This window comes from Apostichopus japonicus, chromosome 17 (assembly GCF_037975245.1).
Source record: "Apostichopus japonicus isolate 1M-3 chromosome 17, ASM3797524v1, whole genome shotgun sequence".
NCBI classification, from domain to species: domain Eukaryota; kingdom Metazoa; phylum Echinodermata; class Holothuroidea; order Aspidochirotida; family Stichopodidae; genus Apostichopus; species Apostichopus japonicus.
This window is the reverse complement of record NC_092577.1, coordinates 8,425,716-8,442,818: the sequence shown is the minus strand read 5'-3', so window position 1 is coordinate 8,442,818 and position 17,103 is coordinate 8,425,716. Positions and strand designations below refer to the sequence as shown.

General features: G+C 42.2%; 4 protein-coding genes across 6 annotated transcripts in view; 2 read left to right on the top strand and 2 right to left on the bottom strand.

Moving 5' to 3' along the window:
• The window catches only part of LOC139985148 (cAMP-responsive element-binding protein-like 2), a 246,692-nt gene extending 232,389 nt beyond the window's left edge, over nucleotides 1-14,303 (bottom strand). Inside the window, exons 1-3 of one of the 2 annotated variants that reach the window (XM_071999409.1) lie at nucleotides 14,166-14,303; nucleotides 5,490-5,693; nucleotides 2,177-4,529 (exon numbers count right to left, since the gene is read on the bottom strand). In XM_071999409.1, coding sequence (XP_071855510.1) covers nucleotides 4,422-4,529; nucleotides 5,490-5,693; nucleotides 14,166-14,228 — 375 coding nt within the window. In that variant the 5' untranslated portion in view covers nucleotides 14,229-14,303 and the 3' untranslated portion in view covers nucleotides 2,177-4,421. Of the gene's footprint in view, nucleotides 1-2,176; nucleotides 4,530-5,489; nucleotides 5,694-14,165 lie in introns of those variants that run through there. The other variant, XM_071999410.1, reaches the window with a different exon arrangement.
• Nucleotides 1-17,103, top strand: part of LOC139985116 (uncharacterized) — a 364,233-nt gene that overhangs the window by 93,954 nt on the left and 253,176 nt on the right. The gene's annotated exons all lie outside the window — the stretch shown is intronic.
• LOC139985119 (uncharacterized) overlaps nucleotides 1-17,103 on the top strand; it is a 409,107-nt gene that overhangs the window by 207,562 nt on the left and 184,442 nt on the right. The window lies entirely within an intron of this gene.
• On the bottom strand, nucleotides 11,982-13,283 carry LOC139985137 (uncharacterized). Its single transcript, XM_071999374.1, has one exon. It carries the CDS (start codon nucleotides 12,829-12,831, stop codon nucleotides 11,989-11,991), a length of 843 nt encoding a protein of 280 aa, XP_071855475.1. The 5' UTR covers nucleotides 12,832-13,283; the 3' UTR covers nucleotides 11,982-11,988.

Genomic DNA, 17,103 nt, shown 5'->3' with positions numbered 1-17,103 from the left:
CCTTTCTAAGCATGTACGCTAGACATGCTTCCTTTCGCAGTCAAAAGTTGGCCAAAACCAACATAACAAACAAGCTTTACATAGTTTCTTTTAATCTAAGATATGCAGTCTGTCATCAATTGACAATATTGGAAATCATATAAGGCCTATCACATATTTGGTCTTTGTGTTGGCTAAATCTGCATCAAATGTTCTTGTGGATTATTGAGGGATGCAAACTACTAGGCATGAAATTTGATGCCCTATGGCTTTCCAGTGTAACAATTTCATTTAAGCCTACTAACTACTAATAATAAAAAGTCTATTCGTGAACACAGAGATGATTAGACATGCTCAACAGCAAGAGATTCAATGCAACTTATTTATTATGTATTTCGACAACAGCTTAATGCAGCACGAAACGATTGAGAACCCACCTCAAAATTATATTGCCTGCATTATAATCAGTGTGATGATGAGTGTGAGGCTATTTAAGGGCCTTATAGTCTTAGCCTAGTTTTGTTGGTGGCCAATAGAACTGTAGGCCTAATTTACAGTAGGGCGTACTTATTAAGTTAAACTAGCTGGGGCGTAAACTATACATATAGGCTAGGACAAGTCGTCGACGACCCTTTGAACTGGGCTAGGCTACATCATACATGCATTATATTCGAGACTATGGAGTATGGAGTAGGCCTATGGTATCACTATCACTCTCCATTTCACATTGAATTAGTAAAGGGAAAGAAGTACTCTAATTTAAAAGTGATACATAAAATAGTGATACACAGCCCTGTTCAAGGGAAAGTATAATTAAACTGCCAGTTCTATAGGCCTACGCAATGATATATAACGTTACAAATGATCTAGCCTAGGCTTTACGCCTCTAGAGGCTATAGGGCCTTCGGCAACAATTAGCCTAGGCCTAAGTTACGCAATAGGCTTCCGTTAGGCATCTGCCTATGATGAAGTTATGAAAAGCAACCTTCCCTTGCCTCCGTGGATTGCCTATCCTTTCACGAGAAAGTTAAAACCTATAGGCTATACACAGATTATCTCCAAAAGAATGCATACCTGTTTCAATCAAATCTCTGAATTCCTTGAACACCATAACTTTCCTTGCTTCATTTCGAAATAAACGAACATTTTGCCCCCTTCGTTTGCACCTCGTCTGCTTTGCGCAACTTTGGCTGTAACAGCTTCGCCGACGATATCGATATGATAATTACTGCCACTACTATGGACCAATTAGGAGTCCCAGTTTCTATGACATAATGTATTTACGCGTTAAGGAGAGTAACTTGGGAAAGGTATTGGCTAAAACTTCTACCTGAACGAGGTTGAAGGTCATATATCATTCTCATTGGTGTTAAATCAACACTGAATTCAACACCGAAAAGCTAAATCCAAAATTTTAACACTGCAGTTTTTGCAGTGTGGGAGCGTTAGTAATCAAAACATTGAATTCACTGACATGAGCTGGATTATTCGAAATAAAAGAACCAAGAGGAAGAAACTGGGATTTGCTGAAATTAATTTTAAGACCTGATGCTATTCGAAAATTCTCTGAGGTATTCAGCACCTTAACAGTGGTGTTACGGGTACCGTCTAAGAAGAAAGTGGTGTCGTCGGCATACTGCAGTACTTTAATTTCCCGGCAAAATATGTTTAACCCCTTGATTTTTGTGTTGTCACAAATAATTTTTCTACCTAGAAAATCTGCACATAGAATAAATAGGTACGGGCTAAGGGGACAACCTTGCCTTACTACTCTCTGAATAGGGAAGAAACCTGTCAAATGACCATGATTTAGAACACAGGAAGAACTACCAGTGTAGAGTATTTTGACCCACCGTCGAAAACTGTTCCCAAAGTTGAAATAAATGAGAGTGTGGTCAATAAAATCCCAATCGATACAATCAAAAGCTTTCTTTTCAAAATCAATAAAGAACAGAAGACCTGGACTGTTATCTGTGGTATTGTGATCGATCAGAACGAATGTTTTCCCCAGTACACTTATTTATGATAAAACCAGTCTGGTCATCCCCAACAGTATTGTCGACGACCCGTTTAACCGGTTAGCTTGTAGTCAGTGTTAAGGAGACTAATATGTCTATAGTTAGCTATAACCTTATGGTCCTTATACGGTTTAGGAATTAGAGTAATGAGCCCTCTATTTTGCTCACAGGATAATGAATGATGATCAAAAACCCAAAAGTCCAAAAGTGCCTTAAATAGTATTCTGAAGCATTGTACAGTGTCCTTTAAATGAAGTGAGATCACACACACTCAACGTTAATAACTTAACAGTGTGACATTTAACTTGTTTTACAGAAATTGCATTAGCACTAAACAAATAGAAAGTGTCATTAAGACAATGCACCACATTCTATACCCCTTGGACTATACTACAGGCATCATGCACTTAGTGCCAAGGTCAGCCGAGAATATATTTATTGAAGTATTCAACTCTTTATATGTATAGCAAATGATAGACTTGCACCATCATGTAGTAATCTGCGCTAAGAGCAGACGACACTAAATATTCACAAAATATTGTGCTAAATATTTTCTTATTCTAGCTCGAGTTTGAAATAGTTCCTATCATACATTTACTGAAATAGGTAAAAACTGTATCATGTACTAGCGTAGAGTATTTGCAGCTTTTAGCAAACGTAAGCTAGGGAAACTATTACGATCTTGAGCTAGAAATAAAAGTAACATTTAGCACAAAAAAATGCTGAATAATAAGTACCTCTGCTCTCAACTTCATTTCACCACGATATTAATTTCTAAAATGCTTCAACTTAAACCAATTATCAACCCCACTACCCCATTCCCCCTCCCACCTGAATCATGCAACATCAGTAGTTTTATTTCATACATGTTTAGCATCCAAGCATGATAACGATAAGTCTAAACATCAGCCATCCCAGAAGGTCTCCTCTGGTGATTTTCCCTCCTCCCAACGGTTATAAACCTTTTAAGGCAGAGATGCACATTACTCTAACTCTGGTACAGCAACACTCAAGAAAGATTGGCTCACACAAGAACAAAGAACAAGGTACGAGTGGAAAGGTGATACAAACATTTGCCTGCTAGGACAAGTCATGTTGCAATGGTGGAACCTAAAAGAGGATGTAATTATTATTATTATTATTATTATTTGTATTTGATAGAGCGCTTTACAAAAGATCACAGCGCTTTACAGAAACAAATATAAACTACACAATAAAAACAAACACCAAAATAATTTGTTTTCATGTGACCTTTGGAGACCGACACGGAAACCACCACACGAATACACACAGGCATGGGGGGGGGGGGGGACATTGTAAGTGAAAATTACCCTCTTTCCAAAACTTATTCTGCCTTAACCCTTGCTCCTATTATCAGTTTGCATATACCAATGTTTAACCTCAGACCAGTGGGGTATGTTCAAAATGAACTGAAGCCCCTACGAGTTATATGAGATTGAGGTGTAATATTATAGTCTTTTGAGTTGATGTTGATACATTTTACAGTACATGGATTTTTTTTATTCTCTTTGGTACTAAAACATGCTCAATTTCAAATGTGGAGTCATAAAGCCTGATAAGTCAAATTTTACCTTTTAATAGTGTAGACTATAGCTACTAGTCTACCAATAGTGTAGACTGTAGAAGAACAGTCTACTAGTCTTTCAAATAGTGTAGACTAGAAAAATAGTCTACTAGTCTTTCAAATAATGTAGACTGTACAAAAGCAGTCTACTGGTCTTTCAAAGAAGGTAGACTGTAGACACAGTATATTAGTCTTTCATGGATTCTGTTGATAAAAAAATAATTTCCATTAACTGTATGCAGGTAAACCAGATTGACTAGATATTTTATTTTCAAATAGTTTGAAAACAGTCAACTGGTCTTTCTTATAGTGTAGACTGTCGAAACACCATCTACTAGTCTTTCAAATATGGTAGACTGTAGAAACACATTCTACTAGTCTTTCAAATAGTGTATACTGTACAAAAGCAGTCTACTGGTCTTTCAATAAGTGTAGACTGTAGAAAACAGTCTACTAGTCTTTCATGGATTCTGTTGAAAACAAAAATCTTCTGTTAACTGTATGTAGGTAAACCAGTCAAACTAGTCAAATGTTTATTTTCAAATAGTTTGGAGAAACTTGATCTTCCGCTTTGTTTGACTGCCTTCCATTTCGTCCAAGCTTTGCAAGAATGAATCAAGCAAATTTCCCCAAATGGCAAGAAAATTCTGTTCTATGCTACCCTTAAGGTGCAAAACCATTTGAAACCTATCGGTAAAATGCTAGATTACCTTAACCTGATATGATACAATTTCCACAACATCTAAAATAAATATCATATTTTTATGATATATTAAGTTGATGTCAAAAGCCCAAGTAGCAAATTTAGCTTCACTGATGGTCCATCTTGAGAAATCATTTCAACCGTTTTTCTCTGAAACTACTTGATCCTCAGATGGCTGCTCTTTTACTACCGGCAAGATATCCTCAGGTTTTGGTAAAACTCCATTCGACAATTGCTTCTTGAGCTGGAAAGAAAACGCCAATTTCGTAAATGCTTCAATACAGATAATAAAGAAGCGCATTAATTTATATATATTCTGAGGAACAAGGATAAAACACATTTTTTTAATGACATTTAGCACTGATGACTCTTTGTTTATGCATCAGGCAGTGAAGCATAGTTTGCCAGTAATTAGCATGAAGTAGGGAGAAATGTTCTGATATGTGCCTGTACCCAGTACAAGATACAAGGAATTGTTCCTACCAGAAGTGTTCCATCCATGATAATATCAACTGATATATTGTAGGAGATATTGTAGATTTAACAAGCCTTAAATAATCTGTTTCTTGAAATTCACCAAACTTCTTAAATCCTGAATTTCACCAAACTTCTTACAAGATTCACATACGTAATTGCATATATATACTGCAATGTCCCAAAGAGAAAATGCAAAGTGTTATGTTTAGCCATGAAAAGGGCAACTAGCAGATAAATAGGCTAGCCAATTAATGACAATAGCACCAACAGCAACAAACTAGTGACAATAAATGAAGGTACTGTAGAAATGGTATAATACAGACACTCTGGCACCAAATATGTAGTAACACAAAGAGATGACTTTATTGATTTTACTGTGCTGTTGGTAGAGCTTATTCTTTAGGATTTAATAATGTCCACTAGCTTCAAAATGGTACCAGAATGCTGTTAGATGGTGGTGTCACACATATGCGAGAAAGGAACAGCATTTAATCATTTGATTTGAGCCAATGATTGTAGTTCAGCAAAATTTATCCATGTACAGTATTCCTCCTAATTCCCCAACCTCCCCCCACCCTGTGCAACCCTACACCCTGGAGTCTTTAGGTAATTCTCGCTGACCGATTCTAGATGTTTTCTTAAATCAAGAACATCCTCCTCCCCTCCACTGTGTCAATCTCCCCACCGCCCCCCCCCCCCCTCGAGCGTATAGGTAATTCCTTCTTACCGATTCTAGCTGTTTTCTTAAATCAAGAACATCCTTCTCCTTCCCTTCAACCATTTCTTCCAGCAGTTGGTACTTTTCTTTCTTCCTGGCTCTGCATTCCCTGGCACTCTGCCGACTCCTCTCCAGTTTGGTTTTTTGATCGATTGCCTTGGAAGCTCTCTTCCCTTTACGGCCTCCCAGTTTCCTCACTTTGCCGCCGAGTGACTACAGATGATTGGGAGCAAAAAGATCTTAAGAAGTCGGTTATGTATTCTAGATTATAATACTTACTAATGTGAGATGTGACTACAGTAGCTAGAACATGCAGAATATGGGAGGTGTGAAGTGATAGGGGCTATGGTAAAGAAAACTAGTTACTATGGTAACTATCACATGATGTAATGTAAACAAATATTTCAGAACTGCATTTTATACTTTCTCAATTTCTGACCTTTTGCTTTGTTGGAGAGTAAAACATAATGCACAGTTACAGATTTGAATATATTTTTGGCAATTTTTGCTGGAAAATACTCGGTGATGCTCAGTACTAGCTTATCATGACAACCATTGTGCTTAGTGCATTAAACATATAGCCAAAGAGAAAACCCTAACAATGTCATCTCAAATAAGGATTGTCCAATTTTTTTTAGAATAAAAAGGGAGAAAGATTGAAAACATGAAGTACCGTACAATAACTACTATTTATCCTGATATTTAGCATCACGCTCTCCAGTTTTTGGATGTACAATAAAGTAGATATAGAAACGGCTTTAAAATTGCTAAATTTCGACAGTCGTAGTTTACCTTTACAACCTAAACCACAGAAATATGTAGCATAATCATGTACTGTACAGTTGAGAGTGTGAAGCCCACCTGGAGAGATGTAAACATGCGGTCGCCATTCGCAATCACTGAAAGATCAACTGAGGGGAAAACAAGCATAGCTATATAGCTAGTTACAAAGTAAGTTTGGAGAACTCTCTGCTATGGATGATTTAAAATTCTATTTCTCACAAAGTTGTCAATGCTATGAGTATTAGTAATTTACTGGCTTCCTCTTGTGCGATTGAACTACCGTACATGTATATCAAGAAAGAATGTAAATTTAGCTATTTCTATTCAATCTACCATGTTAAAAACTCTCAAGGCCGCCTCAAAATGACTTTACAAACTTGTCCCTTGTCACAACCACACACCAAAGTGTGCATAATTCAAACAATCCCTCCTGGGGCACTTAAGGTCACCACATCTACCTGTCCCGTAGGGGACGTTCCCACATATATTTTTTTGGGGGGTGGGGGGGGACCAAAGTTCTATGTTTACGAGTTACCTCACAAGTCCCCATTTACACACCTGGGTGAAGAGAGGCAAAGGAGATAAAGGGCCTTGCTCAATGACACAATGTATTGAATGATCTGGCAGGACTCGAACCTGCAAACATTAGAACACAAGTCCACTGCCTTAACCACAATGCTCTCTTACAGCCAATTAAACAACATAGCATTAAATTGAAGTAATTTGATATTATACTGTAAGCAACTAGACATTCTCAAAATAAAATATTTTGGCTTAATCACAGCAAATCATAACTCTTTTTATAACAGAAATTTGGCCAAAGTAAATCACAGGATATGGTGCGTTTGCAGCCAACCGCAGAAAGTTTTGAATGGCACTTAGTTGTGACAATTTTCTAGAAATGTTTCTTTCTTCACTTGAAATCCATTATTAAGGCTTGATAGGGTACTCCTTAGTGTTTACGTAATCTGGAGTTTCATTAAGACACCTGCCTGCCTCTTGTAGAGTGTAGTAACAATATTTCAAACACAAGATGGAGTCAGGCAGTGACTTTCAAAAGTTTGTGTATATATTGTCCAGATTAGGCATGCGCACATCACTTAGAAATCTTTTATACTAAACAGAATTCTCTAAAAATCTTAAGTACGCTCAGCTGTATTTTTCTTATCTCTCTCTCTCTCCAGAATGTGACCAAAGTTAAGCGTATCAAACATCTATTTTATAATTTTTTGTGAGGATAACCTTACATTATAAGACATTTTCCTCAGACGCGGCTGGAAAAGAGATCAGCTTAATTGCAGAAAACCCCTCAATATAAAGCTCCACACGTTAGCTGGCTACAGCATCACACAAACTAGGTAACCAAATTACCCTTCAGAACTTTTACCTTTCACAAAATGGCTAAATTATAATAAGAATGAGAATCTGATTACACTGTAGCTGGCTGCACCAACTCAAACACTAGGCAACCATATTACCCTTCAGAAATTTTACTTTCGCAAAACAGCTCAATTATTTTCAGAATAAAAATCTGATAACGTGTTTAGTACTGAAATCACAAACAAATTTTAGTTTCAATCAGGCCTCATATTAATAACAATGTAATGATGGGTTGTTCTTAATAGGAATGGCAAAACATAACATGAACCATCCTGACGGTGTAGCCACACACTCCCTACTGGACTCCTTATAAGGATGCGGTGGCCAACCTCTTTTGAGGGTGTTGCTTAAAAGTTGTTGGGTAGATCTATTCTGCAATTATTTCCAGGAGATCAATACTTTGCATGTATTTGGTCTTAGATTACTTATCCTTGGCTCCTTGATGTCCTACAGTATTTTGACTAGGTATAACTTGTATTGAAACATCAAGGCTACTGATGTTTGCTATACGGAGTGTTAGCTCAGTGGTTAACGCCGGTGCCTTCCAAACATAAGGTCCCCGGTTCGAGTCACTCCCAGATTAATGTATGTCGTCCAGTTTTGGCGAGATAGAAGGGGTATACGGATAAACAAACGTGACCTTCACTCACCTCTTTATTGAGTCGGCTGCGCTGAGTATCATCACCTGTCGCACCATCGTCCGTTCCCATATAATACAAGGGAGATAGCAATGAGTCCGGCCGCTGGACACAGTACGGGGCGAATTACTATACGTAAAATGATATGGATAAAATGGTAAAATAAACTACATCAGGTCCGATGAATTATGTTAACGAATTCCCCGCGCAGTGCACTGATAAATAATATAATGTTCACTCCATTCGAGAGATCGTTATTTCCGACGTAGAAATATAATGTTCCGAGGGAGAAAAATCCAATGTAAACAGATAAATTAATGAGCGAACAACTCGCGAGAAATTTAGTTCCGTTCACGACGATAGATCGTAGAGTTTCTCCGTTAACAAGAGGGCGCTCGAGTATATTACAAAAGAAATGAAAAGGTAGTAAATACAGAGTCGCTACATCAGCCCCCTCGCAGATCACAAATCATCCAAAAGTGATCGATAAAGCACGAGACAAAATGTCAAACAAATATGAAATACTCATATATTTACATGGGATTCTCAACCATAACGCGCTGGCCAATGAACGTGCCTACCAGAACGCGTTATTGCTCTGGGGTTGGGCGCAGCCTCATGCGATTGAGTCGTGGCTGCCGAGGTCGGTGTCGGTGTCGTCGATCGTTTCGGCACTGGTTTTGCTGTCGTTGTGGAGTAATTATGGTTTGCTGGGGTGTCGTCAGGCTCCTCCAACATATACGCCACTTTCAATCGGTCGATCGATACAGCATCGTGTTTGCCGTTGATGTCCAGTACAAAGTACTTGTCAGTCCTCTTGATGACTCGATGTGGGCCACGGTATGGAGGTTGTAAAGGACGCTTCACGGTGTCGTCGCGTATCCATACGTGAGTGCATGTTGACAAGGCCTCGGTCTGTTGTGACGGGCGGGTATTCGTTCTAGTCTGCGTTGGAACTAGTTTAGCCATAGATCTCTTAAGACGGTCGGCATATTCAAAGGGGTCGAGTGACGATTCGTCTGAACTGGCGGTGACCAGCTGACAGGGTAGTCGTAGTGTGGTACCAAAAACTAGCTCAGCTGCACTACATCCGATATCTTCTTTCAGCGTGGTTCGGATGCTGAGAAGGATCATGGGTAGGGTTTCTGTCCACTGGATGTTGTTACGTGCCTTGAGTGAGGACTTGAGGTGTCGGTGGAAGCGTTCCACGAGACCATTGGCTGCAGGGTGGTAAGCTGTCGTACGGATACGTTTACTTCCCAACAGTAGCGTCAACTGCTTGAAAAGGGCGGACTCGAACTGTGCGCCTCTGTCGGTCGTGATTGTCGACGGAGTCCCAAACATGGCGATCCACCTTGTGACAAATGCTTTCGCGACTGTCTCGGCGGTGATGTCGGGAATGCAAATTGCTTCTGGCCATCTCGTGAAGCGATCAACAATGGTTAGGAGGTATCGGTAACCATTTGAAGGCGGTAACGGTCCAACGATATCGATATGGATGTGGTCGAATCGTGCGTCGGGTGTGGCGAAAGTACCGAGAGGTGTGACAGTGTGTCTATGAACCTTAGCTTGTTGACATCGCAAACAAGCTTTAGCCCACTGACGGACGTCTTTGTTGATGCTCGGCCAGACGAACCGTTCCCTGATCAGGCGTTGTGTTGCACGAATACCTGGATGGGACATCGAGTGAAGTGCGTCGAAAACTGCCCGGCGGAACTTAGCAGGTACAAATGGTCGTGCATTACCAGTCGACATGTCACACAGTATGGTGCCATCCTTGGTCGGGAGAGGTACGTCACGAAGCTTGAGCGATGGTGACTCACGTAAGGCGATGATGTCTTCATCGTGCTCTTGCTGCTTGGCGATTTCTGCGAAGTCGATGGGCGTGGCAGAAAGCGGTTGGTTTAAGGCGTTGACATGGACTCTGGAGAGAGCGTCCGCGACTACGTTGTCGACTCCTTTAACATGGCGTATGTCGTTGGTGAACTGCGACACGTAATCTAGTTGCCTTATTTCTCTCGGCGAGTAACGGTCGGAACTTGCCTTGAGTGCGAAGGTTAAGGGTTTGTGGTCGGTCAGTACGAAAAACGTCCTTCCTTCCAGGTTGTGACGGAAATTCCGTATGGTTTGGTAGGCGGCCAGGAGTTCACGTCCAAAAGCACTGTACCGAGTTTCAGTGGGGCTCAGCTTCTTGGAGTAGAAAGAGATCGGTTGCCACTGATCGTCGTGGTATTGTTGTAAGACCCCACCGATTGCTCCATCTGAGGCGTCGACCATAATGCAGATGGGCTTATTTGGGTCAGGGTGTGTCAACAGTGTGGCGTTAGCAAGAGCAGTCTTACTAGCCTTAAAAGCTTCCGTCGCTTCGTCAGTCCAGATGATTGGCGCTGATTTCTTCTTCTTACCAGCTAGCAAGTTGGTTAGCGGCAACAACAATTCCGAACATCGAGGTAGGAACCGCCGGTAGAAATTTACCAGTCCGAGATATTCCCGTAGTTTCCGTAGCGTTGTTGGACGGGGAAAATCCTGGACTGCTGCTACCTTTTCCTGGAGTGGTCGGATTCCGTCGGCGTCGACACGGTGGCCCAGAAAATCGAGCGCACTTTCGCCAAAGGTGCATTTGTCGGGATTGATGACAACTCCGTACTCGTTGAGCTTGGTGAAAAGTTGTCGCAGATGGTGTTCATGCTCTTCAACCGATGCACTGGCGATGAGAAGATCGTCGATGTAAGCGTAGCAAAACGGAAGTCCTCGCGTGACCTCGTCGATGAAACGTTGGAATGTCTGAGCCGCGTTGCGTAGACCAAATGGCATCCTGATGAATTCGAAAAGGCCAAATGGTGTTGTTATCGCTGTTTTGCCCACGTCGGACAGCTCTACTGGTATTTGGTGATAGGCTCGGACCAGATCGATTTTCGAGAAAATCTTCGCGCCATTCAAAGAGGACGAAAAATCGTGAATGTGCGGAATGGGGTATTGGTCCGGTACAGTGACGTTGTTGAGTCCTCTGTAGTCTCCACATGGCCTCCAGTCTCCCGATTTCTTCGGGACCATATGAAGAGGTGAAGCCCAGTTGGAATCAGATTGACGGATGATTCCGAGTTGGAGCATGTGGTCAAATTCCTGACGTGCAATCTTCAATTTGTCGGGTGCCAGTCGACGAGCACGCGCCACCACTGGTGGACCATTGGTCTTAATGTGATGTCTGACGTTGTGCTTAACAGGTGATTCGGTGAAAGATTGTCGAATGAGGTCAGGGAATTCAGCCAGTAGCGTTTTAAAGCGTTCGTCGGACTTCGGTGAGGCAAACATGATGTGGGAAGGGGCATGGTTGCTGCTTTTCCCATGGACACTGAGATTCGTGGTCTTGTCGATCAGTTTGTAGAGGCAAACATCGACCAGGAGCTGATATTTCCGTAAGAAATCCATGCCGAGTATGGCTCTCGTGGTGTCGGCGACGATAAAAACCCAACGGTAGGTCCGTCTCAGCCCCAGATTCAGCGTTAACGATCTCATGCCGTAAGTCTTGATTGGCGTGTCGTTGACCGCGAGTAGCTCGTGTGTAGCCGGTGTGTGTCGTCGGTCATTTGCCGTTGCGGGTAGGACACTTACCTCGGCCCCAGTGTCAATGAGGAAGCGTGTGCCGTTGTCTCTGTCGGTGACATAAAACAGGCGACTTTCCCCTCGGCCAGCAAGACCCGTCGCTACTAGTCGCTGGCCGTGGAGTTTTCCGCTTTAGTAGCTCCTTTGTGGGTGCACGGCGGTCGGCAGTGATTGGCATCGTCACCAAAGGTGTGGTGGTACCAGCAAATACCTCCAGTTGGTGTACTGTCACGGGACTTGCGGTTGTTATTAGACTTGGGGCGCGACTTCGAACGACCACGACTTTGGTCACGTTGTTGTTTGGTCAGCGACGCCACCTGCTTCGTCAGTACGTCGATTTGTCGTTGAAGTTGAGCGATTCCGTTGCTCAGAGCTGGCGCTGTTGTGTTTTGCACCGCCGCCACTGTTGCAATCGGGTGCGGGATTACCACTTCCATAATTTTGTCCGCGAGAGCTGCCAATTCCTCGATGTTGGTTTTGTCACTGGTTGTGGCAAGGACGAGTTGCACATTTGTCGGCAGTCTCTGTACGAAAAGTTGCTTCAAAATGTTGCCGTCGACGGTGTTGGAAGCAAGCAGCTGCTTCATTCGGCGGAGCAGTTGGGATGGCTTCTTGTCGCCTAACTCTTCGGCCGTCAACAACTGATGGAGCCGCTTCTGCTCGGACGCAGTTGTGCGTTTGATGAGCTCCTTCTTGAGCGATTTGTATGGATCGGCTGGTGGGGGTTTCAGGAGTATATCGCGCACCTCTTGCGCTACCTCGGGCTGCAACGAAGCGATGACATAAGCATATTTGGTTTTTTCGTCTTTGACCCCTCTCGTTGTAAATTGGGCTTCCACTTGGGCAAACCAAATATGGGGGTCGTTCGGCCAGTAGGGCGGTAGTTTCAGGCTAACTGCTGCCAGGGGGGTGGGTGCCTGGGCGGGTGTTTCGTCGTTCGTTGACATCGCTCGCAATGAGGCTACGCCCGCTACCAAAAACAACCACTAGCGTTGGCAGGCAAACTAAAAACTAATCCCAAATCAAGCTAAACTATCGATATTATAGTATATATCATAAGCCAGTCAATTTACTCGACGATTAGAGCTTTAACATGGAGGCAGTTGAACCCCTTCACTATAGGTATATCATTGCACGGTACCATCACACTATGGGTATATTAAGTCATTACTATCATAATACCCAAAAGAATATTTGTTCAAACCACTGCGTAGAATTCAGATTCCTGAGAATCCAGCTATATAATCATATTTCAGAATTCAGACTCAAGAGTCTCTAAAACAATGGTATACAGTGTTCCGAAACTAGCGCTGCCTGACTTGATCACGTCGGGGTCACCACTTTGGCGAGATAGAAGGGGTATACGGATAAACAAACGTGACCTTCACTCACCTCTTTATTGAGTCGGCTGCGCTGAGTATCATCACCTGTCGCACCATCGTCCGTTCCCATATAATACAAGGGAGATAGCAATGAGTCCGGCCGCTGGACACAGTACGGGGCGAATTACTATACGTAAAATGATATGGATAAAATGGTAAAATAAACTACATCAGGTCCGATGAATTATGTTAACGAATTCCCCGCGCAGTGCACTGATAAATAATATAATGTTCACTCCATTCGAGAGATCGTTATTTCCGACGTAGAAATATAATGTTCCGAGGGAGAAAAATCCAATGTAAACAGATAAATTAATGAGCGAACAACTCGCGAGAAATTTAGTTCCGTTCACGACGATAGATCGTAGAGTTTCTCCGTTAACAAGAGGGCGCTCGAGTATATTACAAAAGAAATGAAAAGGTAGTAAATACAGAGTCGCTACACAGTTACAGAGTTGTTGACAATTAACAATTCATAATCATGGACGTTGAATATGAATGTAAGAGACTGACTTCGGTCAGCTTGCGGCTTTGATAAGCCAATGAGGCTTCTTGGCGAGTTCCTGCTTGCAGGAGGATACATACTGATAGTGCTGTACTATGATGTAGGGCTAGACCTATCCCCCTACCCAATGGTTAACCAGGCTTGTCCCTTGCCTGTGTATCTTAGTGTACTGGCACTTAAGGTTCTGTTAGCCACTTTCCTTAGGCCTTTAAACGTACTCCTTACCCTTACCGTTAAGTTACCACGAACAACCTAGAGCTTAGGCCTAGTCTACAGCATTCTAGCCAGGCCTGTAACTGTAAGTTAACGTTAGGCTTAACTTTCAACAAGTATAAACAATTATTCTTTTCCCATTCGAAGCGTACGCTGCAATGACGTTGTTATGCTGTCTTACATTTCTGTTATCATCATGGCCATCTACTGGACTTTTCTTGTCATCTTCGTTTGTTTTCGTCATATTTGTTCGATATTTGAGACTAAGAAATGTGTGTTTGGTTAGCCACAATGTACAACCTGTAAACAGTGTAATTGGCTTATGCTATACGGTAGGCCCAGTTCAGCTACGAAATTCTTACCAAAATACATTGCGCAATGAATTAACAACGCAATAGGTCTCTCTTACGCAATCAATTTTTATGCTCTTATGTGATTGGCTGGATTCCGAGAGGACCTTTACGAATGGGGAAATTCCCGACGTCCGTACCGCTGTATGATTGGGCTCCACCAATGGCTCTAAAGCGAACACCGTACCGATAGCAGAGTACTCAGTGGAGCTCTCGCCCATGTTTGTAGTTTTATGCACGTTTATATCTTAATCCCTACATCGCTTGCAATTATTTGGAAGTTCATATGAATCTTACACCACGACCAAATGCTTTGCAAATAGAGTCTGATATTGAGTACGTCGTTAGTCTTGTTAAGAGGCCTAGTGTGTACAGCCTAGTGTACATTTCTTTTTCACATAGCTATTTTGCCGTATCTATTTGCTGTACTGTCCAGAGAAAGCCAGCGGTAACGCTTTAGGTTTGTATCAGACAGATCCTCGGGAATGTAAACTACAGTGGGCAAGCACATTTGTGGTAGGCAAAAACGGACTCTGAGGCAGGTACAGTTTGCACGCGAGAAAAGGAGTATTACTAACGACTTGGCCAAGACTAGTATGTCGTATACTCCCAAATGGAAACGATTAAAATATCTTATACTTTTAGTGGACACGATCTTAGTTAGGTGAAATTAAAGTCATCTGCCATTGGTAGTTTGCCCCAAATTGAGTGGCTGATCCATACTGGGAAAAAATGACACCACATACTTTCAAGCCACTCACCTGGAAAGTGAGACCCTTGTCAATCTTCACGCAAGTTTACGCTGGTCAATTTCTTCACCGGCGATTTTAGTGATCATTTTAATGAGAAAGCAATTCAGATGAAAAGTTTTCTTAAACCCTAAGTCACATCTAATAGTACCTTAGTTCAGTAAAAGGTCTAATCTTTTGAAAGAGAAAGAAACAGTATAATATAAATTACGACAGTCGATTAATTTGTATTGATGATATTAGCCGCTCTTTGTAGGTGATCAGTTATAGCCACCTAAGAATTGGCTGTGGTACTGTAGGTACATAGGCGTAGGAGCCTAATTTGATTTGGGGGGCTGTAACTACGACTTTCCCGAAAAATATAACCAAAGTTTTTCGCGCGCTGCGCGCGCGTTCATCGTGCTCATGTGCATATCATATAGGCACTCATCGGTTATTACATCACATGCCACTAGCCGATGAATGCCTATATGGTATGCACATTATGATGTTGAACGCGCGCGGAGCGTGCGAAAAATTTTGGTTATATTTTCCGTGTTATTACCCTTCCATATTGGTTTCAAATTATTGGGGAAGTCATTACAATAATAAACGATAATACTTATATCAGTTTAACCATTGAAAAAAACATTGCAAAAAATTCTTCTTTCAGTAGGTGCCCGAAAAAATCTCAGCACATTGCCCGAATTTGCACCCAAAAAATTCAAAAAACACACTGCAAATTTGTCTTCTTTCAGTAGGCGCCCGAAAAATTCTTAGCACATTGCCCGAATTTTCACACACAAAAAAATGAAAAACACATTGCAAATTATTCTTCTTTCAGTAGGTGCCCGAAAATTCTCAGCATATTGCCCGAATTTTCACAAACATTTTTGGTTGGGGGACTGCAGCCCCCCCCCCCCCCCGCCTCCTACGTCTATGGGTAGGTAGGCTACGCCCCAAAGCTGCTGATGCAGCATGTGTCCAAACGTTACAAAATAGGAATTGGGGTTAGATATAGCCTATATGACTTTGAATAATGAAGGCCTAAAATTCGGGACATTATATATAGTTTATAGATCATATCGATATAAAGACAAAGTTCCCTGCGTCATGTGGTACCGGCTTGTCGTCTCTATTATAAACAACATGACATTTGAGCCACTGATATATGGATACATGCGTATGCCTGCCTATACACGTATTATTGTGCACAGTAAATATATATAGTAGAGTTAGCTCAGTGTTAGCTAGGAGTGTTAGATCAGTGGTTAACGCCGATGCCTTCCAATCATAAGGTCCCGGCTCGAGTCACTCCAAGATTAATGTGTGTCGTCCAGTTACAGAGTTGTCGACAATTCATAATCATGGACGTTAAAATATGAATCTAAGAGACTGACTTCGGTCAGCTTGCGACTTGGATAAGCCAATGAGGCTTCTTGGCGAGTTCTTGCTTGCAGGAGGATACTAGAAACATACATACACACATACATATAGTACCGTAGCCACTGGGAGAATGGGAACACGTGCCTCCTTCCTTCCCCTACACGCCCCTTGCTTCTCTCTCCCCTTCCACTCTCACCCCCCCCCCTCTTCTCCCTCCTCTTCTCCCTTCCTCTCCACTAAATGATGTGGAAAGTTGCTGAGTTTATAACACACGCAAGCAGTCGTATACATAGGAGTTAACGTGATGTAATTATAGCATCATTTTGCAGTCTGGGGGCCTCGTAATCATATTACGCCCCAGGGAGAAGTACGGGGGCTACAACAAACATTATGGGATATCATGTGACCAGTGAAAAGAGGGGGCCCCGCATTGTCCTCATGACCGGACCTAGCATTCGACGCTGCTGCAGTGGAGTGCGCAATCGGTGGAGGAGGGCACGTGGACCATGGCTCCACCTCGGATCTTCAGTCGGGGGGCAAAGGTGTAGGGGTATGCCTGTGGGTCATGGTCACATCTCAGATCGTCAGTCGTTGGGAAATGGTTTACTCGGTGGATTGTTGCAATCATCCTGCTGAGAATGGGACCCTTGAACGG